This window comes from Tiliqua scincoides, chromosome 2 (genome assembly GCF_035046505.1).
Source record: "Tiliqua scincoides isolate rTilSci1 chromosome 2, rTilSci1.hap2, whole genome shotgun sequence".
Classification (NCBI taxonomy): Eukaryota; Metazoa; Chordata; class Lepidosauria; order Squamata; family Scincidae; genus Tiliqua; species Tiliqua scincoides.
Window position 1 is genome coordinate 142117384 of NC_089822.1, and position 25756 is coordinate 142143139.

The following is a 25756-nucleotide window of genomic DNA, read 5'->3' on the forward strand; positions in this document are numbered from 1 at the left end:
CAGAGGTCCGCCAGCCTCTAACCAGCGCTGGCCCAGTCGCAGGAGTGCCTTACGGCATATTTGTGACAATGTGCACTGGTGGTCAGCCGGTGCACATTCTTCAGGATTGGACCCTTAGAGCCCAATCCTGAGCTCCGCATGCCGGCTTACTGCTGGCACGCACTGTTGCAAATGTGCCTTAACTGTTGCAAATGTGCCCTGTTGCAAAGGGCTCGCAAATGTGCCTTAACACCAAGCAAGCGCCAGTGCTAGCCCAAAGTGCCAGGCAGGTGCCCAGCCTCTGCTGCTCGGCAGTCACATGGACTGCTGAGCAGTGAAGAGGTAAGCAGGGGTGAGGGAGGAGGCATTCTGGGGAGGGGGAGGTAGGCAGAGGGCAGGCAGATGGTGGGGGAGGCGGGAGGCGGAGAGGGAGGGAGGCGGGACCAGTGGAGCAATGCTCCACTGGAAACAAATGCCTCCATGTTGGGCTCACCGCCCAACACAGAGGCTTTTACCTCACCACTGACCTTTTGGTCAGCAGTGAATTGAGTAGCCCCATTGCAGGGCTACTGCATTTACCCAGGGGGATGAAAGTCCCCTTCTCCCAAGGTGCCACCCATGGCTGCCTGAGGTGTGTAGGATGCAGCGGCAGCCATTTTCGGTGCCACTACAGCCTTGCGCCCGGACAGCTCAGGATTGGGCTCTTAGTTAGCTACACATTTAATGCCTGGAAAGTTGAACCCACAATGACAACACTTGCCTAAATGTTTGGAAGAGTTAGATGCAGGTATTAAAGATTTTATGTTCTTTGTATGGGTCCCTTCCGAGAGAAAGGCAGGGTAGAAGTACAGTAAACAAATAAATAATATAAAATAAATATCACTTCTTCAGAGGACAACCTATGTAACCCAATGCACTTTCTTGTAAGTAAGGCCCCCCCAATCAATAGGACTTACTTCCAAGTAAACAGGCCCAGAATCAACCTGCTAGGAATGTATCCAGGCTTCCCAGTACTTGAAAATGCTTCCAAGATTATGTTGACTTTACAGTTTAACAAAGTTAGTGAAAGGAAGGACAAAATGACATCTCACACTCACCTTCTTTTAAAGTCCACTTAATTGACCCTGTCCTCTTGCTGACTGCATGCAAACTCCCGTCAAGAGTTGAAACAAACAACAACGTCTCTGGCAGAGTCACTGAACTGGCATTTCCACCACTCTGGAAAACAAATGAAGAAATGACACCTTTATTGTTGAAGCAAAGTTGAATTATGACAAAAGGTAAAACAGGCAAGAAGTGTAACTTTTAGCCCTTCCATACAGTGACCTGTATTGTGTTTGCAAGCACATCTCTTCAGTTCGAACATTACAAGATAGATATGGTCGACACGAGGCATAAACATAGGGATTTTTTCTTTTACCCGTAACATGTGCAGCACTCCTTTTGTTACAAGTACAGCAGGCACTAGGAGACATATTTGGATGTTTAACTAACTTGTGTTCTTCCGTATTCTAAGGGACCAGGAGATTCATTAGCAAGCACTTTTGAAAGCACTTTTTGAAAAGAAAAAAAACTACCTTAGCTACTGAACATGTTTTCAGAACGTGTTCAAAGTCTACTAATCTTATAAAGTAATTCTTTGCCAGTCTAGTCAGAATTATGTTTATTGGAGCTTACATCTAGAGAAGTGTGCACAAAAGTGCAATCCCATACCCACTTACCTGGGAGTAAGTTCCACTGAATTCAGTAGAGCTTTCTCTGCATAGGAGTGTGCTGCCATTCTTGGGTATTTCCTCCCACCCTGGGTTCCATAACTTCAGTTTCAGAGTATGCATGTATAAGAATGGGTACCTTTTCCTTTTATTTATTTTTATGGCTGATGGTAATTTCCATTTCATTTTTTGCAAATAAAGCTTACATCAGGCCTATAATCTGATATCTTAAAGTAACAATAATCAACAGCATGGAAACATGGCATCTGTTGATAAGAAGGAACAGCACGAATGCCCTATTTGCCCCCCTTTTTCCAGGTGGAAGAGTAGCTTGAACGCTCAGGTGGTATGCACATCATCTTTTCTTCCCCTTACTTTTAAGTATAATTAATTTGACTTTCTTTTGCATAAATCATACATTCTATGCATAGTGTTCAAATCTTTATAATGCATCTATATTGCATGAGCTGAAATTTTCTAATGTGTTGTGTATTTTACTTTTGTTTTAAAGAACAGTGCTGGATTACCAAAACAGTTAACACCACAGGACTTTTCATAATCAAAGCTATTTTGTTGACTTTCTGGTTTGTCATGAAGCAAAATCCTTAACAGTGGGTTCTGTAAACGTTCTGAAAAATGCAACTAGTTTCATGTTGCCTGCAATAGTAACTTGAGGTTTAAATATACTTCTGAAACTTCCCAAACACGACAGGTGGCTAAGCAATAAAACACGTTATTAAACAAATTGTTTAATGACAACTAAAGACTTATAGAAAAGTACATATGTTCACAAGAATCTGATTCACATTGAATCAGACCACTGGTTCATCTAGGTCAGGGTGAGCAAACTCCGGCCTGCGGGCTATTTGCAGCTCTTGGGAACCCCCAGTCGCGCCCGCAGGGAGTACCAGTCTCCAATGAGCCTCTGGAACGTTGAAGATCGTTGAAGCCCACACTGGCCCTCAACTGCCGGTCACTACTACCAGACGTGAGCTGCAGGCCGAATTAGAACAAGGCCTTTTAAAATCTCCATGTGTTTTCTGCTTTCCCTGGGCATTATTTCAAACACACACCCCCATTGCCTTTGAACAGCTTATGTCTCCATGTGTTTCTGGCTTGGGCTGTATGTTTACACTGTGTTAGACGTGTGTGGCAAACACTTCATAGTTCTCATGTGGTGCTACATGCCTGTATTATAGTTCTCATGTGTATTATAAATAAGCTTAGAAAAATTTATTCATTAAGTTCTGTCTCTAATATATTCATTTATGTAATTTATTCAAATTTGAAAGGTACATTAATTCTTTTTTTTCCTCAGTCCCTGACACAATGTCAGAGAGATGATGTGGTCCTCCCGCCAAAACGTTTGCCCACCCGTGATCTAGGTCAGTATTGTTAACACAAAGACTGGCAGTGGTTCTCCAGGGTTTCTGATGGAAATTTCCCGTCCTAGTTGCAGATGCTGCCAAGGATTGAACGTGGGACCTTCTGCACGCAAAACAGATGCTCTACCACTAAGCCACAGCTCTTCTGTGACAAAGGTATGGTTTCAGATGCACAGCAAAATCCTAAGAATGACTCAAGGCACATTTGCATCTGCTCGTTGGCTAGGCCAACGCATGGAGGCATAAGTTATGTTGAATCCCAACCCCTGCTCCCAGAGAAGATGGTGCAAGTTCGAGAGGACCCATAGGGGCCAGGGTTGCTTACCCCAAGGTAAGGGGAAAAGTTTCCACTTACCTCTGGCTGAGCCACTTTGGGTCCCTATCCTGCACTGGATATAGCGCACCTCTTGGCTTGTCTGTTCCGGTGCAGAATATGATTGTGCCCTTAGTGTGCAATTCTAACCCCTTATGAGGGCAATGCAGCTCCAAGGTAAGGGAACAAACATTCCCTTACTTTGAGGAGGCCTCCATGAGTGACACCCAACTGTACAATGCAGCACATGTCCTAATGGCACCACTATGCCAGTGGAAAGCACTAACATAAGGGGTTAGGATTGCACCCTAAATCAGATAAACCTTTATCAGGTAACAGCATTAAGGGTTCAGCAGTTGTGACACAGGATCCAAGCGGGTACATATATCACTTGCATTGCCTTGAAGGCCAATAATATATGTCACCCCAGCACTGTCTTTTCTAGTGGCTGTCTGCTGGTGTTTTGCATCTTTTTTAGATTGTGAGCCCTTTTTGGGACAGAGAGCCATTCGTTATTTGATTTTTCTCTGTAAACCGCTTTGTGAACTTTTGTTGAAAAGTGATATATAAATTCTGATGATGATGATGATAATAATAACAATAATGTTAAGTATTCTGATGAGAGATCAAGAATATGCTCAATAGTGCAGTGCTGTCCATACTTTTGAAATGCCATAAAATCTAGGGATTAATAAGGACAAGGTTTACTGAGCTTATCTAGCATGTGAACATCTGAAAAGCGTCAGGTAAATTTCAAAGGAATAGTCATACATTTATTTATTTAGCACCATTATTGTGGTAGTAACATATGCAAAACACACACGTTCCTGCCCAAAGGAGCTTACATTCACCATGTAGACTGGAGAAGGAACAACTACAAAGATGAAATACTGATTTTTTTAAAAAGTGTCGGCAGAGTTATGCAATCATGGAAGTGTTTCATTTTCTGACCCACTAACTTAGCAAATTATACACGTGCACCAAATACAGAGGCGGAGAGATGGTGCAATAACAGCAAAATCAAAGGTGTTTTAAAAGAAGCGATTGAAAGTTTTGGGTCTTGCAGACCCCTTTGCTTAGGGTATAATCATCATACTGATAATTACTATCAGTATCATGGTATGCTTATTGGGTCAACTTCTATTAAAGAGATTTAAATTTCAAGATTAACACATTTATGGCCCAATCCTATCCATGGAAAACAGTGGTGCAAAATGTGATCCGGCAGTGCAACGAGAGCACCGCCAGCGGAAGAAGGTTTCCACCGACAGATGGAAATCTAATGCCAGTGCAATGTCCCTGAAACCCTGCGCTGAAGCAAACCTAAGGTAAACTGGCCCCCAGCACTGCAGGCATTCTGCGGGAGTTTCTTATTACCTGGAGGTGGTTGGCCAGACCATGGAGTTCTATATTCTTGGCAAAACTGTTGGCCAGATAAGAAGCAGATGGAAGGCTTCCCATAAAGAGTGAGACTTCCAAGCCTTACATGAGCCACATCTTCCGCCTGTTATCCCCAGATTCTACAGGCAGGGCAGCCTACCTTTTGGGACCATGGTAAGCTGCCAAAGGGGCATTTCTTGACTTGACACAGTCAGTTTGAGCTTAACCTGGCATGAGCATGTTGGGCTTGACGTAGCTAGGGCCAGGATCGGTTTTCAGGGCAAGACAGCACTAAGGATGTCACCCTTCTCTGTGTGTCCCCGAATCCAATGTGAAGCCTCACTGTGGGATGCTGGGGGGTGGGGCAAACACTTGCTGCAGGTGGTGTGGTAGAGTGGTAGGTTCAAATCTTCACTCAGTCATTAAGCTTCCCCGGGTGACCTTGGGCCCAGTCACTATTTCTCAGCCTCACCTACCCCACAGGGCTGCCATGAGATCATAAGGAATCATGTACACCATCCTGAGCTCCTTGCATGGGATCACACTGTGTGTGTATCAGTTACACTCAGCTTTGATTACTAGGCTATCTCTCTGCACGCACAGATCGTTTGAAAGCTATGTGTAGCTTGGATGCCAGGCTGTTGCTGCTCATGTGTGGCTTGATCACTGCACTGCCTTTTCCCCTCTGCCTTGCTTCTTTTGTTCCTTTCCTGCTTATGTACAGCTTATGTACACTGGTGTCCCTTACCTTGTGGTTTCCCTTAGAATATGGTAGAACTGCCAGCATAGGATTTGACTTATGCACCACTGTCACCCCTACACCATTGGCATAGAAAATAGTTATGAGTGGGCTGTTAAACTGACAAAATATTTACATTTTTGAAAAAAAACAATCATGGGAAACTTGCAATATACAATCAGATATCACAGAGACAACTGATTAGTCATGTAAATCAATGTAATGATATCCAACCAGTATTTCACCTACTGGTCAAAGTGATAGAAAATGGCAAACTCCCCAGATGGAAAGAAGAGCCAAATCTGTGCTAAGTTTCCTGTTTCAAATGAAAGATCTGCTTTCTAAGCAGCACCTTATTTTCAGGAAATGTATAACTTAGATATTTTTCTTTTCTCCAAATTGAAAAGACTCACTCAAGGAAATTTATTATCATCCTCAAGTCATGAGTGAATGGATCTATGGAGCTACGTGAGGCTATTGCTGTATCCAGTGAGTGCAGGGAAGCTACCAGGAATCTCCACAGGGGAAGGAGACTCTCACCTCCTTCCCCCAGGGAAAGCCCCAAACCCTACAATTGGGTTTCTCAAGTCTGCGCCAGCTATTCTGCCAGCGCAGACTTGAGAGACTCTGTGTCAGGCTTTTCAGCCCAACATAGAGTCAGGATACAGCACAGTAGAGCTCTGCCAATCCCACCCCCTCCCATCACGGCTCCTCCCCCTGCCCCTCCAGAGGCCCAGTGAAACTGGCAACAACGTGTCCTCCTCCTGCACTGGACCGAGCAACTGACTGGTGCAGGCCCAGAGCCAGTGCTCCCTACTCCCCAGGCACCATAAATGTGCTTTATGGCATCAAGTGCAGGAGCTGAGGGAGTTCAGGATGGGACCCAAGACACTTGCATAGCTCCACACTCTCTCCACTGCCAGAGAGATGTAAACAGGACCTTTAGGAAATGAGTAAGCCAATAACAGACTTGTTCATGAATTCATAGAGTGAGGCAGCAGGAACAGGATGCAAAAATCCTGGCTGTTAACTTTTTGTTTAACTACAGAGTATAGTGACTTCTGTTTGTACAGTTTCCTCTGCCGACCCAAGGTCACACCTGAAAGGCATGATCAGAAGTCTGTGGAGGAGCTGCTCCCGGTAACTTAAAAAGATTTTCCCTATTTGGCTAACCAACATTCCAACATCTCCTATGATATTCACACCAACTGCTCATTTTAGGTTTCAATCATATTTTTATAGCATAAAAGTCTCAATGAAGAACTTCCAGACTTAGTTACTTTTAAACAAATTGGTATATTGAGAACATCACACAAAGCTTTTCCATTTGTAAGGATATCACTAAATAAACAAGCAATAAAACATATGGGTCATTCCCACTCTGCAGAAATACACCCCCCTTCACCTATGAAAAGAAAATGTCACCTATCCAGTGCTATTTATTTTGGCTAGGAGCCCCTGCCTGAGTTCTAGCTGACAATATTTACCAGCAGAAACAGAGGAACAACAGTGTGCACTTTTCAAGAAACAATCTTTAAGTTGAGCAACTGCTTAGCCAATCCAGCATCGGTTAAGAAAATGTTGACCCACTTCAAATCACTTGAAATGTGTTGAAAGGAGTGATGCGACATTTAGAAAATGTGCAGTTGCTCATATACAGTTATCCCACTTTGGGCTGGTGGTGGGGAAGCACAGGCACATTTCCTTTTTGTGCTGATGCAACTTCCCCACATGTTCAGCAACCGGATTACCAAGTCTTTCCCCTGTTTAGTAGGGAATATGCTTGCTGTTCAACTACCTTACAAGTTGAGCCTAATTATTCGAGTGGATTCTGTTCCAAGCACTCAGGTGGATGACAAAAAACGCACTATAGCAAATCAATTTAAGAAACAAAGTTTCTTTGCTCCAGTGATTTAAAAACAGCCTTGCTGACCTTTGTGATGTAAGATAAGAGTCCTTAAGAAGACAATCCATCAATCAGTCCTCCTCCAAGCACTTAGAAAGCTTCACTCAGCCCCTCCCTTCACCCATGCAAAGTGATCACCCTTCTTTCAAGTGCTCAGGGGGAAGGGAGGGGTCACCTGGAGAGAGAAGGATTGATGGATTGTCAGCCAGTTGCCCTCTATCTCATTAAGGAGGCTACTGTTAAAGGACTGTTCAGTTTTTTAGACTGTGATTTTAAAGGCATGCATTTTTCCCCTTCTCCAGGGATCAGCACATTCCTTCTCATTTGCAGGGGCCATTCGTGTTGAGTCAAATCCCTGTATAAAAAATCCGTGTATAAATAGGCTGGACCAGTACTTACTACTAATATTTAGCAGGGTTTTCATAAAGCCTGGACACTTCTTGAGACAAAATGGTGTATTCTGTTACGACAGACCCTGTTCAACAAATGCCAAATTTCTTATCCTATAATTAAAAATTGTCTAAGTACTGACAGAATTTGGAAAAGAAATTTCATGTGTTGAAATCAGTGCTGTCTGCACAATCTCAAATTAAATGATCAGAAAGTTCCCTGTGGAAGTTGTAAACTGGACCCTGATGATAGCAGCAACACAGTGCTGGGCGAACGGGGCAAATGCGCCCAGTGCTGAACCTGTGCACTTTAGGACCGCACAGAAAACCTCACTGAGGCTCCCGATGGGGTCAGAAACTGCACTTCCGGTTTTCCGGAAGTGCAGTTTAAGACCGTGAGGAAGCATTCTAATGCTTCTCCAGTTAGTCCTATGGTCATGTGAGCCTCCATCATTATTTGGAGGTGGGGCAGCTTCGCAGACCTTTGCCCCAGGAGCAGGGAGGGGGAAGTCCACCACTGCCTGATGAAAAGCCATTTGTTCACTTGATAATTTTGTTGACACTCCTAGCACAGGTCCATACACCCTTGTTCACATCTTACAGCACAACTAATGATTTTAATAACAGTAATACTTAACTGTGAATTATGCAGACAGCATGATTACATTGTGAGAATATTTTGTTCAGATATAACTGCATGATACAATCAAAAGTGTTATAAGCAGAGAAGGAAAGAGGGATGAAAACACAGCTGAGAAGAAAAAATGTGATTTGTCAGGTGAGGAAAGCAGAGAGGAAGGCAAGAGGATCAGAAGAACACACAGCTAAAAGCTGAAAATAACAGAAGCAAGAAAACAACTAAAAAGATGTCCAAATTCATGGTGTCTTAATTCATATATAGCTACCCTTTACAAGAAATAACAGGATTTTTAACATGTAGAAAGACATATGACTAAAAGACTGTTGAGTAAATGCAGCATGTCCATTAACTTACAGCTAGATAATTGCCATGTTCACAACGATGGGCAAAATGTGTTACCAGGATACAACGAAAGGAGAAAACATTAGTTTGATCCTCCAACCTTCATTTTCTGTGCCCAAGAGCCTTTGAGCCTGGCACAGAAGATGTTCAAAGGAGCATTACAAGGATCAGAAAAGCAAATGTTATTTTGAGGCAAACTCATTTTGCCTAGGATAGCTCTCCAAATGAATCTCCTCCTTTCGAATGACACAGAAGTTGATGTTACTATTCTTTCAAACCACTCCTTCAACCTTCACATACACCAGCATCCTGTATCTTTTCTGCTGTCCAGGTTTTCTGTGAAAGACACTCTAGAACACAAAGTCAGCCAGGGAACTCATCATGCGCAAGAAGCCCCAGCAACCCTCAAACTGTTTTCTTGCTACACAACGGATTCCTGCATTGCCACATCCTTGGAGGATGGGCAGCAAATTTGGAAGATTTTCAGATAAAGCCATCAGGAACAGGAAGCACCACCTACAACATCAAAAGAGAACATACATACAAGATGTGTCTTCTAGCATCAGTCTCTTGCCTGATTAATAGACATTTAGAATTAATTAATAGACATTGATCCTATCAAAACTATCTCAACTGGTGCTTTCAAGAAAAGTGTTTACAATCAACAGGGCTGTAAAAAAGACCTTTCTTGCAATCTTTAGACATACATCAAAAGATGGGGTTGCTGCGATTCCCACATTTTGAACACAGTTGTTTAACCGGTGTGTCCAAAACCCCTATGACAAATTATAACACCTTTCAGGACAAAAGACAAAACAAAAAGCACTGTTTCATGTTATGCAGATACAGAGCTGATCATCATTTAAACAATTTCAGAAATGAAAAGCTCTGTGTCATGGTTATCCAGGTACAACAGACTAGGAATAGCATTAGGCTTGCAGCCAATTATATCAATTATCAAGATGCTCTTTTAACGCTCAATAGTTTTAAGTCAGTATTTATACAGGACAAACAAAGGTATTTGAATTAAAAGAACTCTGCTAATGTGCAAAATCTGGATAATGAAATTTTAGCCTCTAGATCAGCCTAAACCAAACTTATCTTTGATACAATATGCTACAGATGCAGCAGTTGAAACCTGGAAGTGAGTGGCAATGATGCATGATGCCATGTCCAGTCGCTTCTAGGTTGGAGACCATGGAGTGGCACTGAAAACACTGGTAAGAGGCTCAGGGTGGCCAGGCAGGCTCTTCAAGTGGCAAAATCCTCATGTGTGGAGCTCGGCCAACTGAGCCAAGCCTCTTACCACTGTTTTCAGTGCCACTTCAGGTGCCACATCCCATGCTGCTCTGCACATTCACTTTGCCACCCCCAGAAGCCATGCCATGCCTCACAGATTGGGGACCACTGCTCTAAACCTTAACTGATTTTAAAAAATAAGTAGGACAAAAACAACCATGAAAGAGCAAGTGTGCGCAACTTTGTACCCCAAGGCAAGTGGTATAAAATTACTCCACAAAAATTAATGAGCTAAAGCAGTGGTTTTCAAACTCTCAGGGAGAGTTTGAGCAGCTCTAAGTTCTTACGGGGATGGGGGAAAGGCAGCGGCGCGATCCCCAGGATTGCACTGCTCAGAGGGCCTGCAGGGACTTGAGTCCACTTGCCCAAGCCTCCTGCAGCCTCCTGGGGGAGCAGGGAGCCCTGTGTGACCTTCTGCAGGGCTCCCCACAGCTTCAGAAGTAAAAGTGGAGCGATCGTGCTCCACTTCTGCTTTAGCAGAGGTGGGGCGCAATCGCTCCGCTTTCGCTTTCAAAGCTGCAGGGAGCCCTGAAGAAGGTCACACAGGGCTCCTTGCACCCCCAGGAGGCTGCAGGAGGCTCAGGTAAGTGCACCCAAGCCCCTGCAGCCCCCTGAACAGCGTGATCCTGGGGATCGCGCCGCTGCCTCCTCCCTGCCTCTAGGCTGCCCCTGCCACTTAAGGAGAAACAGGCCAGGGCCCACAGGCTGGGGCATTGCGACGCCCCAGTTTGAAAAGCCCTGAGTTAAGGATTTACTCCATTACTACCTCTCCCCACAGGACGCAGTGTGTATCTCCTTGGCACGGCTGCATTGGCACCGGAAAGTTGGTTAGGATTGGCCTGTAGGCTAATTCCTGTACAGATATTATCTCCGTGGCAGACAGAAGACGAAAATCTTCACAACTACATTACTACAAAATTGCAAGTCATTTTATCCGAGTATGCTAGGATTTCATATAACAAAAACTGGCTTGTATATGTCCACATATATAACAGCAGTTGCTGACCGTTTATGAGTTACTGGTAAAGGGAACTTACACTCAACTGCCACCAACCTACTATGTAAAGATTCAATCCCTTTACTAGGAAATCCTGGTTGCTGTAATGACCTTGATGCCTTTGACCAACTTCATCTGGTGAAAATAACAGAACTTTCCCAACAGAAACAAATCTATGTGGTGGGGACCAATTCATTTCTTTGTAATGCAGGGATAGAACACTGGAACACATTCCGCATGGAGTTGCCAGTGCTGACCGTCTGGAAGCTTGACTTTAACTGGGCACAAATTCCAATGTTGACTTTAGAAGCCATAAAAGGCTTGAGCTCATCAGCTTAATGCCTCACCTCACATGCACACCTGTCTTCAGGGCTAACCCACAATTCTGGGACTCCATTCCCTTAAGAGATTCTCATTAAGGCTCAAGTATTTCAAAAGCATTATATGACCCACCTTATCCTGATGGGCTGACAATTGAGGGTTAACACTGGAAGGGGCTGTGATTTTAACTTTTTTTTAAAAAATTTTCTCTTGGGGTATTTTACTTGGATATTTTTCAAGTGAGATTCAAATGTCATTATACCTACAGCCAAAACACACAAGTTAGCTGTAGGATCCCAGCAGCTCATGTTTATATTTGTACGATGTGCCAATAGGTGCATTTATACAGCTCAGCAGCAACATGTATGACTAAAGCTAGGACCCTCACACACACTTACTTCAGAATTAGTGTCATTGAATGTAGTGAAATTTAGTTCTGAGAAAACATGCATAGGACTGGGCTGTGCACAAACCAGTATGGAGCACAGATGGCAATTCTACAATATATGTGCAGCCTGATCCTGTTCCTCAGAAATGTGCCATTCAGTTCAATGGGATTTACTCCTACTATTCCCAAAATGCATAGGATTGTACTATGGAGAATACTTTAGATGTCCCTTAAATATTCTGAACTATTCCATGTTTATTCAACATATTTACTCAGAGCATTTGGAACAGAATAGGATAAAATTCTACACAAGTGAACAAACAAGACATTTGAAGCAGCCTGCCAAATGCTGCCACTTAAATAAGGATGCAAATGGACTTTCCTAATGTGAGCTTTGTTATGCTTCATTACTAAAAGCCCATGGAAACAAATGTTCCATCTGTTCTGCAGCAGGGCCTTGCCATGGCCACCACCACACTGGGAATACACTGTCCCATCCAACATCCACCTAAAGGAGGGGTCTGATATTTACAACAGCAAGTCAAGGAAATTATTTATCAAAGGTGCATTCATAACCTTTAACTAAAATCCAAGGGAAGGCAATTAATCAAAACTTGATCAAGTTTCACAATGTTCCTTGGAACACTGTTACCAATTAAAGATTCAAGCATTCTGTTTCCTTATTCCTTCTATCTGCTAACAGGTTCCAGACCTACATGCACCTACCGCTTCCCTCTATATACATCATTCTAAATTACTCTTAATTGTCACAGGCATAGTCTTGGAGAATGGGTTTTTAAGTAAGACAGAAAACAATCAAGAGTTGGTTATGAAGCCTAATGCTCAGATTTCAAAAACCAAAATATCTCCACCCAACAAGGGGAAATCATTGCATAAAAAGCATAGCTGCAGATTTAGAGCTCCCACTTTATTTACAAGGAGTTACTAAGGAACAGTTTTGGTTGCATATGGTTCTTGTTCTAATCCAAAGATGTGCAAAGACATCAACAGGTTGCACCTCTCTCTCTTGTATTTATAGGCTCTCCTCTTCTTCCCTGGGTTTGAAACAAGTAAAATCAATGACCTTCTCCCACCAACCAGGAATGAATCCTGGGAAGGAATCCAGCTGGAACGAGGAGTTCTATGAAAGACTAGAACTATTCAATTGTAAAAATCCCTGTTTAGAACAGCCTGCCTATGTAAACCACCTTGGATTAAAGTCTGAGGAGAAATCTGATGACCAAAGAAAGGTGGTATATAAATACCAGTATAAATAAATATAAATAACCACCAGTTTGTTTGGAGAAAGAGAAATGCTACAGGTGTAACCAATCCAATGCATCTCTGACAGCCCAATTAATAAAATGAACAAACTGACTAATAAGGAGTTACAGCCCAATCCTATCCACACTTTCCTGGGAGCAAGCCCCATTGACACTAATGGAACTTACTTCTGAGTAGACATGCATAGGATTGGGCTGATACTTTGCTACTAGCTCATATAATAAATTATCTTAATAGTGTATGCTTGGCACTGATAGTGATTATTCTGTGCCATATACTTTAACCATGAATATTAAAATCTAGAGGCCTGCATTCAATCGCCTGGCTGGTGAAGTCCAATGCACACAACCTTTCTGTCCCAGAATCTCTCTCCTATGTCTGTCTCCTACCAGCCTGTCCCTGGCGCACGTCTTTAATGTCATCTGTCCTCTCCTTACCATCTATATTCCGCTCATACATGTGCTACCCACCAGTCACTCACAACCTCTCTTCTTCATCACCTCTCTTTTGCTATAATTCAACCTCCCCTTCCTCCCTGGCCAAGGCATGTACTGCTCACTTAATGCTTCACTTCCACAAGTACAATACAAGCTTGTATAAAAAAAAATATTGTCTCCATTTCAAGTCTGCGTTATCACTTCTGTAAGACTGCAGTGTTTGGATTCTGAATACTTAAATCATGTTTTCATTTTGTAATAGTAAGCATTTTCATGTTAACTTTATAAACACCCTGTTCTTTTCTAGGAAATGCCTATCAAGATATAAAAATGCCAGTACAATGCTTATCAAGTCTTTACCACAACATGCTTCCTTTAATGCTTGTTACCACAAAGAGAATAGGAGGTACACAAAACCAATCTGATTTCCTGACATTCAAAGACAGCAAACTCATGAAAAGCATTTCAGGTTTATGTTCTATACTTGGTTAATTCTCTGCATGTGAAGTCTTCCATACCACTAACATATATTAAGACTAGGTAAGGCCTGCACAATTTCTATCAAGACTAAAACAGCTGACCAACCATAAACTGTGACTTTCAGGAACTCAATATAACCATCATCCAATGATGCTGCCTAAGACTTAAGGACTATCCAGCATCTGCTTGGTATACAGTTTGTAAATTACAATTAGCTTGTTGGGTCACACATAGAGTATAGCAGTGGTTCTCACACATTTAGCACTGGGACCCACTTTTTAGAATGAGAATCTGTCAGGATCCACCAAAAGTGATGTCATGACCGGAGGTGACATCATCAAGCAGGAAAAGTTTTAATAATCTTAGGCTGCAATCCTACCCACACTTACCCAGGAGTAAGTCCCATTTACTATCATTGTTAAAAGAATATACATAGTAGCCTGTTAAAAATACAGGTCTGTAACATTTTCCCAAATGCAGTCACATACCATGGGAGCATATTGAAATGAATGGGAACCCACCTGAAATTGGTTCGCAACCCACCTAGTGGGTCCCAGCCCAGTTTGAGAAACACTGTATAGAATAATGAAACAAGTTAGTGTTTCTACAAGATACATTGCTCCTGTTAGCTTTCTTTCAAGACAATTCAGTTTACTTTCAGATATTCATAGCCCTTAGACAGCCAAATCCTATCCACACTATCCTGGGAGTAAATCCCATTGAATCTAATGGGAATTACTTCTGAGTAGACATGCATAGGTTTGGGCTGACAGTCTAATCTATCAAGTGTTAGACCTGATCTACCCATGCAGTAGAATGCGGCAGTGGAATGCTGCGGTGGTAGAGTGCACTCTGCCACTTCAGACTGCAAATAACGTGTTTATAAAACACTCTCTGCAAGTCAAAAAGTAGCATGCCAGGGAGAAAAGTTCTGCCTAGTCTGCTCCTTGTTTTGCTAATTTTCTACTTGCCGGAAGCTTTTCATACAAGGATGTATTCAAACATGAGATTCTTCCACTAGCAGTATGAAGTGGTACAGTCCTTTCAACCACATCTGCTGCATGTGTAGTTCAGGTTATAGTTGTGCCTAAATCCTGTTAAAATCAATGAAAACTCATGCTTAACATGTTCTATTGGTTTCAAAACGTTACTGACTTGCTTGGGATCAGTGAAGTGAGTTCAATCAATGTAAATGATAGCAGCAGCAGCTTTAGAAGTTATCTTTAAATGCCAATGTTTTGAACTGTACTCATTTGTACAAGTTCTGCAACCTAGAATAATTTACTACAAGAACTCTGAATGTAGTCAACAGTGTGGGGTTTCCTGAAAATAACAACCATCTCAGAATCTAGTATATTTCAATTTTATTTTAAAGTGTTTCTGCCTCTTATGGTATCTTTGAGAAGTTATGGCATGGATTTTCTAACTGGACTTCACTTGATTCTGTTCTGCCATGTTTCTGTTTGATTGTACTTTGTTGTTGTTTTAACTGTTTCTGTAAAAAACATTGGGAAATTTTTAACCTGAAAGGGGGATATAAATCAAAGGAACTATAAATAAGAAAAGTGCTTTAAAACCTGAAGGCAATACAACACAGTCAAAAGTCTTTTCAAATGTCATGATTTCTAGCCCAATACTAACATGTGAGAGATGTTCATTGATTCATTAGCTTATATGCTTTAATGTGAGAAATAAGATGAAAATGTTATTCATCATATGCAGCCAAAACATATGTTAATGGTGATCCACCATGTCATGTTGTTTTCCAGAGCTCTGAGGTTGCATTTAGGACATAATGAACCAACAAGGATTTGAAAAGGTAGCTTTTAAGTATGAATCCTAAACAATAGTATAACGCAATAGAAGCAAGTTCCAGGAACCTATACACGAATCATTGTTACCAGATATAACATCAAAATGTTGTGAACTAGCCACTGTCACCATAAATTAGTCCTGCTACAGAAACAGCAGGCAGACCATTAATATTAATTGCAGCATCCCACATCTAGCAGGAGGGAGGCCCCTCTCCCAGCCAAGCAAACACCCAGTCAGTGAGTGATGGGTAGACTGATCTAATTCATAATTGAAGTCGTCCAGGAAAAGGTCAATTAAAACCACTGATTTAAATCAAAATGTTCCTTTTGATTATTTAGATACTTCCTACACACTTAATTGATTGAGTGGCAGGCAGAGCCTTAAGTATGTATAATTTGAGAACAGACTTCAACCAACTGCAGAGATCACGCAGTTACTAGGCATACAATGAGAGTAAAATGCCAGCCAGGTGGATCTGAGCAGGGCCAGCCCAAGACCTCCTGGTAGTCTGAGGTGGTGTGCCAATTGCCAGTCCCCTTTTTTTTTTAACCTGGTGCTGTACATAGTTTTGGTGCTTTGTTCCTCCCACTCTCTGGACTTGAAAAGGAAGAGGAGGCAGAGCAGAAGACATGAGGTGGAGCAATAGCCTACTACTCTCCTCTCCTCCACTCTTCTGCTTTGTCCCTCTCTTCCTCTTACAATTCAGGAAGTGGAAGGAGAAGCAGCAGCAGTGGAGGTGAGTGGGCAGGTGGAGGAGCTACCTCCCACCAATTGCTGCCTGAGGGGAACTTCTCAGTAGACCAGGGGGATAGGCCAACACTGGCTCTGAAGATACTGTATCATCTCTTGTGCCTTGTTGGTTCCTGATCTGACAAAGATGTTTTGCCAACAGTTCAGAGAAAACCAGCCTTTCCTACAATCTAATAAGAGTCATAAATCTAATCTAATCTAATCTAATCTAATCTAATGGAGTCATAAATTCCATTGTAAGTTATTACACATTTGCATTAAGTTCAAGTTTCATTACAAATCAGGTTATATTTAGAAGAGAGAATTCAAGCTGGGGGGAAAAAATCTAGTGTTTAATTTTGTTTTATAAAATCAGCTTTTTTATCTGCCCTACACTAACCTCTGTAGTTCCAATGATATGAAAAAGGACACCCAATCTCACTCAAAACAGGTCAACTAGGTGCCCAATCCTATCCAATTTCCCAGCACCAGTGCAACTGCAATGCAACCCTGAGGTAAGGCAACAAATGACCCCATACCTTGAAGATGCCTCTGTGATTGCCTCCCCACCACGGGATGCAGTGAATGCCCCATTGGCACGGCTACACCAGCTCTGGAAAATTGGATAGGATTGGGCCCTAGAACTACCGACACCCTTCATCTTATGTGAGGATTACATTCTAGAATCAGTATGTAAAGCTAACATTGTGTATACTCAAAATTGCCCTTACATCTAGAAAATACAGATGGGCTCCCATATCCATGGGGGTTCCATTCCCCCCCCAATGGATAAGGAAACCATGGATATGAGGGAAAGCTATAAATAGTGGCCCCACTGCACCCATTATAAACACCTTTGTTTTACTGTATTAGTGCTTGCAACACAGGTGCTTCTTACTTAATATGTATTCTTGCTGAATTGAAGAACCAAATGTGCAGTTAACAAGCCTGCATGCTACAGAGACTAAGAGGAAGCAGGAACTCCTGCTTCCTGTTAGTCGCCCTCTAACATTTAGGCTGGTTACCTGCATGTTCAGTTCAGCAAAAATGTTAAGCAAGAAGCACCCATGCTGCAAGTGCTACTACGGTAAAACAAAGGTATTGTACTTGTAATGTACAATGGCAGGTGGTCTGGCTCAGTTGGTAGAGCTGCCGCCTTGTATGCCTGAAGATCTGAGGCTGCCAGTTCAAAACAACCAGAAGTATCCGAGAACTGACGACAGGCTGATATACTGATGAGCTGACCCTAGGTGCCAGAGAGGAGTGGCAGAGCGGAGTGGAGCGTGGGAGGCGAAGGCCAGAGAGAGGCCAGACAGGGAAGGAGTACATTTGGAACGAGGAGTTCTATGAAAGACTAGAACTATTCAATTGTAAAAATCCCTGCGGGGTTTAGAACAGCCTGCCTATGTAAACCGGCTTGGATTAAAGTCTGAGGAGAAATCTGACAACCAAGAAAGGCGGTATATAAATACCTGTATAAATAAATAAATAAATAATGGGCATGGGGGGGTTCACCCTGGATCTGTGGATAAGTGAAATTGCAGATACTGGATCTGCAGATTATGGGGGGCCACCTGTACATACTGTATCCTTAAAAATTTCAAGAGACAAGCAGGAATTGAAGCCAACAGAGGAAACAGCTTCATGCTGCGATCTCACATTCACTTTCAGGCATATATTTAGGAAGTGGAACAGCGGGTGAAATTGCCTGCACTATTTAAACTGCTCGAGTTTTGTTTGTTTGTTTGTTTGTTTGTTGTCGACTGCATGAAGTTGAATTAGCACAAGTCAACTGCGACTAAGACGAGGAGCAACCGAACTCCATACTGTCCCTTTGCCTATAACCAGACTGCAAATATACCCTTGGAGTGTCCCAGCGAGCAGGAGCAATTACCAGCAGGTGTGCCAAAAGCTAAAACTGCATAAACACCAGAAATGGACCCTGGAACAAAGGAGTCTAGTGGCAGCTTTGCAAAGGCAACAGCATCCCAGTAATGGAACAACAAATCACAAAATTGAACAGTTAGTGTTTTTCAGTAACTGAGCTGAACTTCCATGGGACAAGCCCAGAACATCCCAGTTTGGCAATTCACTTTTCCTCTACTGAAGCAAGTGCACAAAGCAATGGGGGAAAATGAGGAGCAAAAGAGGGAAAACATGCATTAAAAAACTGCTCCCAAAATCATCCTAAGTGCCATTCAGCAGAGAAATTCTCCAAATCCCTCCTTTAATTAGATGCAAAAAGAAAAGGGACATACTGAATGAGTTAACTCCTAATCTAAGACTTCATCTTGTTTTCTTTGTGGGCCCAAACTAATTATCTTGAACAGAATGTAGGGTCAGCCTGTACAGTCACATTTGCAAATATTTTACTGAATTTAGTCTCTGATCTTGCCTCAATTAACTCTGATGAGAGCACAAAATTGGCTTCAACAACTGAAACATAAATTGTGTTCCTGGGAGCTAGCACTGGACACATGGTAAGGCGAAACATACTTAAGAAAGCTTCCACACAATAACACAAGCAACCAGCATGATCATCATATATACCCTATGATTCATGGAGCTTATTTTGTCAGCTAGTGCTCTAATTACATTGCTAGGTTACAGGCTGATAGCATGCATAGTTTAAAAAAAAACAAGTCACTAAACATGTTTCATGGAGTAGAGGGAACAGTTATTTCTATAGTACTGAACAGTATTATTTAAGTTTAAAGGGAAGCAGTCAGAAAAAAGCTACAATAATTCTAGGAACTCTGACACATTCCCTGTTCTTTCAGCCTTACACAGTATTATTTTTTTTATTTACTTCCATCATCTGTATCGTGCCCTCCCACCAAGTCTGCTCAGTGAGGTACATGTGAGGCATCCCCCTTTTATTCTCAAAGCGACCTTATGAAGTAGGTTAGTAGTGAGTCAGTGAGAGAACACCACAACCAATGAGGTTCTCAGCTGTGATTAGAAGTCAAGCCTCACCAATCCAAGCTCAAAATATGACCCTATGCATGCTTACCTGAGAGAAAGTCCCATTTAACAGTGTGACTTACTTCCAAGTAGGTAGGCATTGAACTACATGTCTGAACAATTCACTGAACAATTCACACAATGTGAATTCAGTCCCATCACTGAATTCAATGAGCCTTCCTTGCTACAAACAAGATAGGTGTCCGACATATACACAAATGGTCTTCTCCAAGTTCTGTAAATCTCCAAGCACTTACTAGGTTAGGTTCACTTTGACAAAATTCTGGACAAGGTGAAGCTCCTATTCAAAAGCTGGACGGAACCAAGCTCTTAATTTATATAAATAGTTAAAGACTTCTTTTGTGGCATCAGGACTCCTTTCTGTATTACCAAGAGCAGAAAAGGAAGTAGGACAATACATGGGGGCATCTGCAGAGGGATATATAATCAGTACTAATTTTAGGTGCAAGGAGCTGGTTCCGTTTTCTCTGAAATCCAACAGAGAACTTGCTGCTTCCTCTGCTCAAGTGTAAGGGTGTTTTAAACATAGGACTCTTTAGCCATTTAGGCCAAGAACCTTTGACACAACAGCCCAGATCCAACAGGATGAAGCTAGTGTGCCATCCTAGACAGCATGGATGTTGATAGAGCCTGACTGATTGGTTTACCAGGGTTGCAAAGCCTCACAAATAAATGAATTTGGGATTTTCATTAAAACTCTACATTAATAATCATAACTAATATTTATATAGTATTTTAAACAGTATTTATAATAACCAGTATTTATAATAACAACAACATTATAAGAACATACTTTATAATGAGCAAGACCATTGGTCAACCTAGCCCAACACTGTCTGCTCTTGATTCGCTGTCATTCTCCAGGGGCATGGGCACTTTCCCAGTCATATTATCTGAGATTTTTTGAAGTGAAGATGTTGGGAAGGGAACATGGGAGGAAATGCATTTTGCAAACAAAGCAGGTGTTCTACCACTGAATCTGTGTGCCTCCCTTAACGAGCCAGGCAGGGCATTTGCTTACAACCCAATCCAAACATTTTTCCAGTGCCCATACAGCTGCAATGCGGCACTGAGGTAAGAGAACTCGAGGAGGCCTCAGTGACTGACCCCCCCCCCCATTGCAGGATGCAAAGCACACCCCATTGCCATGGCTGCATCACTGCTGGAAAGTTGGATAGGACTGGGCTGTTTGACAGTTCTTTAGTTTCTTGGCTAATACCATCTGAACACAGGGCAGGAGTATTGTGTATTGGCAACCTTCAGTCTCGAAAGACTATGGTATCGCGCTCTGAAAGGTGGTTCTGGCACAGCGTCTAGTGTGGCTGAAAAGGCCAATCCGGGAGTGACAATCCCTTCCACACCGGGAGCAAGTGCAGTCTGTCCCTGGTCTGTCTCCCTGGCTATGGGCCTTCCTTCTTTGCCTCTTAGCCTCAGACTGTTGGCAAAGTGTCTCTTCAAACTGGGAAAGGCCATGCTGCACAGCCTGCCTCCAAGCGGGCCGCTCAGAGGCCAGGGTTTCCCACTTGTTGAGGTCCATCCCTAAGGCCTTCAGATCCCTCTTGCAGATGTCCTTGTATCGCAGCTGTGGTCTACCTGTAGGGCGCTTTCCTTGCACGAGTTCTCCATAGAGGAGATCCTTTGGGATCCGGCCATCATCCATTCTCACGACATGACCAAGCCAACGCAGGCGTCTCTGTTTCAGCAGTGAATACATGCTAGGGATTCCAGCACGTTCCAGGACTGTGTTGTTTGGAACTTTGTCCTGCCAGGTGATGCCGAGGATGCGTCGGAGGCAGCGCATGTGGAATGCGTTCAGTTTCCTCTCCTGTTGTGAGCGAAGAGTCCATGACTCACTGCAGTACAGAAGTGTACTCAGGACGCAAGCTCTGTAGACCTGGATCTTGGTATGTTCCGTCAGCTTCTTGTTGGACCAGACTCTCTTTGTGAGTCTGGAAAACGTGGTAGCTGTTTTACCGATGCGCTTGTTTAGCTCGGTATCGAGAGAATGAGTGTTGGAGATCGTTGAGCCAAGGTACACAAAGTCATGGACAACCTCCAGTTCATGCTCAGAGATTGTAATGCAGGGAGGTGAGTCCACATCCTGAACCATGACCTGTGTTTTCTTCAGGCTGATTGTCAGTCCAAAATCTTGGCAGGCCTTGCTAAAACGATCCATGAGCTGCTGGAGATCTTTGGCAGAGTGGGTAGTGACAGCTGCATCGTCGGCAAAGAGGAAGTCACGCAGACATTTCAGCTGGACTTTGGATTTTGCTCTCAGTCTGGAGAGGTTGAAGAGCTTTCCGTCTGATCTGGTCCAGAGATAGATGCCTTCTGTTGCAGTTCCAAAGGCCTGCTTCAGCAGGACAGCGAAGAAAATCCCAAACAAGGTTGGTGCAAGAACACAGCCCTGCTTCACTCCGCTTCGGATGTCAAAAGGGTCTGATGTGGAGCCATCGAAGACAACAGTGCCCTTCATGTCCTTGTGGAAAGATCTGATGATGCTGAGGAGCCTGGGTGGACATCCAATCTTGGGGAGAATCTTGAAGAGGCCGTCTCTGCTGACCAGGTCGAAAGCCTTTGTGAGATCTATGAAGGCTATAAAGAGTGGCTGTCGTTGTTCCCTGCATTTCTCCTGCAGTTGTCTAAGGGAGAATACCATATCAGTGGTGGACCTGTTGGCTCGGAATCCACACTGCGATTCTGGATAGACGCTCTCTGCAAGTACCTGGAGCCTCTTTAGTACAACTCGGGCAAACAGCTTTCCTACAACGCTAAGGAGAGAGATGCCGCGGTAGTTGTTGCAGTCACCCCTGTCACCTTTGTTCTTGTACAGCGTGATGATGTTTGCATCCCTCATGTCTTGAGGTACTCCACCTTCTCTCCAGCAGAGACAGAGGATTTCATGCAGCTCAGTGACGATGATCTCTTTGCAGCATTTTAGGACTTCAGCAGGGATGCTGTCTTTTCCAGGTGCCTTGCCAAAGGCAAGGGAGTCCAGGGCCACGTGAAGTTCTTCTAGGGTTGGTTCACTGTCAAGCTCTTCCAGCACAGGCAGGCACTCAATGTTGTTCAGTGCTTCTTCGGTGACTACATTTTCTCTGGAATATAGCTCAGAGTAGTGCTGCACCCAGCGTTCCATCTGCTGCGCCCGATCCTGGATGACCTCGCCTGTGGCAGACTTCAGAGGGGCAATTTTCTTCTGTGTTGGACCTAGGGCCTGCTTGATACCATCATACATCCCCTTGATGTTGCCCGTGTCAGCTGCTATCTGTATCTCGGAACAGAGCTGGAGCCAGTAGTCGTTAGCACATCTCCTGGCAGTCTGTTGGACTTTGCTGCGAGCAGTTCGGAGGACCTGCAGGTTGCGCTCACTGGGACAGGCCTTGTATGCTGCTTGAGCTCTCCTCTTTTCCTCAATGACTGGTGTCAACTCCTCAGAGTGGGCTTCAAACCAGTCTGCCGCCTTGTTGGTCTTCTTGCCGAATATGGACAAGGCGGTGTTGTAAACGGTATTCTTGAAATGTTCCCATCTGTTGGATGCGTTTGCGTCGGCCGGGCCTGGAAGAGATTCCTCAAGCGCTTGTGCAAATTCCTCCACTTTTCTCTGATCCCGGGTCTTGCTGGTATCAATGCGAGGTCTTCCTTCCTTTTTCGTGTGATACAGTCGCTTTGTTTGCAGTTTCACTCTGCTGCACACCAGGGAGTGGTCAGTGTCGCAGGCAGCACCATGATAACTGCGTGTGATCTTGATGCTGGGAAGGCTGGAGCGTCTGGTGAGGATCAGGTCGAGCTGGTGCCAGTGCTTTGATCTTGGATGTCTCCAAGAGACTCTATGTTGGGGCTTTGAGTACACACACATATTACAAACGTAAACTGCTTCTAAATGTAATCAAGAGCCCAGTCCTATCAGGAGAACCGCCCCACTGCTGGTGCTAGAGGAGGGCAGGAGAAAAGTGGGAACAACATTCCCTTACCCTGAGGAGACTCTGGCAGTTGCTCTGGCCCCACAGGATACAGCAGCAGCCATTTCAGCACCACTTTACCTAGTGGAGGCAGCGCGCCTTAGAACTGTGCTATAACTGTTAGAGCTGCCCCCAAGAAGCCCTAGGAATTGAAGGCTGCAATCCTAACCACACTTTCCTGAGAGTAAGCCCCACTGAACAAAATAGGACTTACTTCTGAGTAGACCTGGTTAGGATTGTGCCTGAAGTTGCGTGGGTATAGAGAATACTCCATTAAAAATTCTAGCCACCCAATAGAACAGCAGTTTCTTATAGAGTTGTAAAGAGTGGGGAGGACAGGGAAAGACACAGAAATATTCAGATGAAAACAAAAATCAAGACCCACTAAGTAAAAACTTAATACCTTTCTCTCCTCCCAATTTTAAGAAATCCCTTCAATTTTCTGTTTTAGAATCATAACTGAAATCATGTTAATTGCATTTTTGGGATATTAGTTATCTAGCTTTTCTTTAGAAATACAAGTTTCTTCTGTTTCTGTTACAAGCTACAATACCATTTGTAAGTTAAAGAAACATAAGCTTCCTTTTTAGTTTACCACTATTTTGATGACTTCTAGTTTCAAAAGTTCTTTCTTGATAAGTCAACAGTAGAAAACAAATAAGTTCCTTAGGCTTAGGATACAGCAGATTGCAGCTCCATATCTAACTCTGGATATATTTGCAATTCTTACTTGAATACAAATTAAAAGTGCCCTGTGTGCACCCTTGGGCATATGCAGCCTACTCATGAGCATGGCTTTTACACATGGAAGGGCTGCTGACAGGCAAAGTAAGATGGTGGTCTCCTTTGTACAGAACAGTGTGGTTGGGGAGGTGAGGCTGCATCAAGGACCATTCAGATTTTCTACTTTCTTGCCATCAGTCAATATGGTTGGCAACCTTCAGTCTCGAAAGACTATGGTATAAGCCTATAACACCCGGTATTCCCAAGCGGTCTCCTATCCAAGTACTAACCAGGCCTGACCCTGCTTAGCTTCCAAGATCAGACAAGATCGGGCATGTGCAGGGTAACCGAGTGTGTTTTTGCCATCAGTATACCAAATGGTAGTATTTTATGTGCTAAAACAAGTATAATATGTTAAAATCAGTTTAATATACATACACCTGTATGGCACGTTCGAGCACAGGGATGCCCAAACTCCAGCCCTGGGGTGACTTGCAGCCCTCGAGGACTCCGAATGCAGCCCTCAAGGAGCCCCCAGTCTCCAATGAACCTATGGCCCTCTGGAGACTTGCTGGAGCCCGCACTGGCCTGATGCAACTGTTTGACCTCTCGTGTGAGCTGTGGGATGAGGGCTCCCTCATCCCTCCCTCCACTTGCTGTTTCACGTCTGTGATGCAGTAGCAGCAGCAAAGGAAAGGCCAGCCTTGCTTTGTGCAAGGCCTTTTATAGGCCTTGAGCTATTGCAAGACCTTCATTCATTCATGTAAGTTCATCTTTAATATATTTATTTATGTAAACTAATGTAAATTTATTCAAATTTTAAATTTAAATTCTTTTTTTCCCCGGGCCCCCAAAACAGTGTCAGAGAGATGATGTGGTCCTCCTGCCAAAAAACTTTGGACACCTCTGTTCTAGCATATCGCAGATTTGGCCCACAAAGAGAGCTACACACACTACAAACATTCTGGTCTTAGCATGCAGTGTAACCATGCCTGCACTATGCAGCCAGGCCCTCCATCCTTCAACATTTGCTGCTGGTACCTAGACAGTATTCATGAAGCACATGCTTAACTTTATAAGTAATCAAACTGAAATCATTGGTAAACTTACTCTGTAGGATATCTTTGAAGATAGCCTGTGTATTTAGCAAAATGTTCAAGGATTTTTTTTCCTAATCAAGGTTAACAATGTATGTTTTCAGAATGTTGACTAGCCTCAAGTGAACTATTTTTGGTTAAGTACAGGCATGCCCCGGTATCTGTGGGGGTTCCGTTCCAGAACCTCCTGCAGTTAACTGAAACTACAGATATAAGGGAATGCCCCCCACATTCCCCTCGCCTCCAGAGGGGCACGTATGGCGGGGGCCGCAAACCCTATCTGTGCATAAGTGAATCTGAGGATATGGGATCTGTAATGCAGGTTGTATGAACCAGCAGTGGAGTAATAATATATTTCCTAAGTGAGGTGATAGTAATACATTAATTGTTTTATATTTTAAAATTTTTAAATATGTTAAAACGGTTTTAAAAAGAAGAATACTGTATTCATTTT

At 43.2% G+C, this 25756-nt stretch overlaps 1 protein-coding gene across 1 annotated transcript in view; it reads right to left on the minus strand.

Annotated features, from left to right (window-relative positions):
• ERN1 (endoplasmic reticulum to nucleus signaling 1) overlaps positions 1–25756 on the minus strand; it is a 72685-nt gene that overhangs the window by 43619 nt on the left and 3310 nt on the right. The window contains exon 2 of the mRNA XM_066614163.1: positions 1077–1197. Within this exon, the coding sequence (XP_066470260.1) occupies positions 1077–1197 (121 nt within the window). The remainder of the gene's footprint in view (positions 1–1076; positions 1198–25756) is intronic.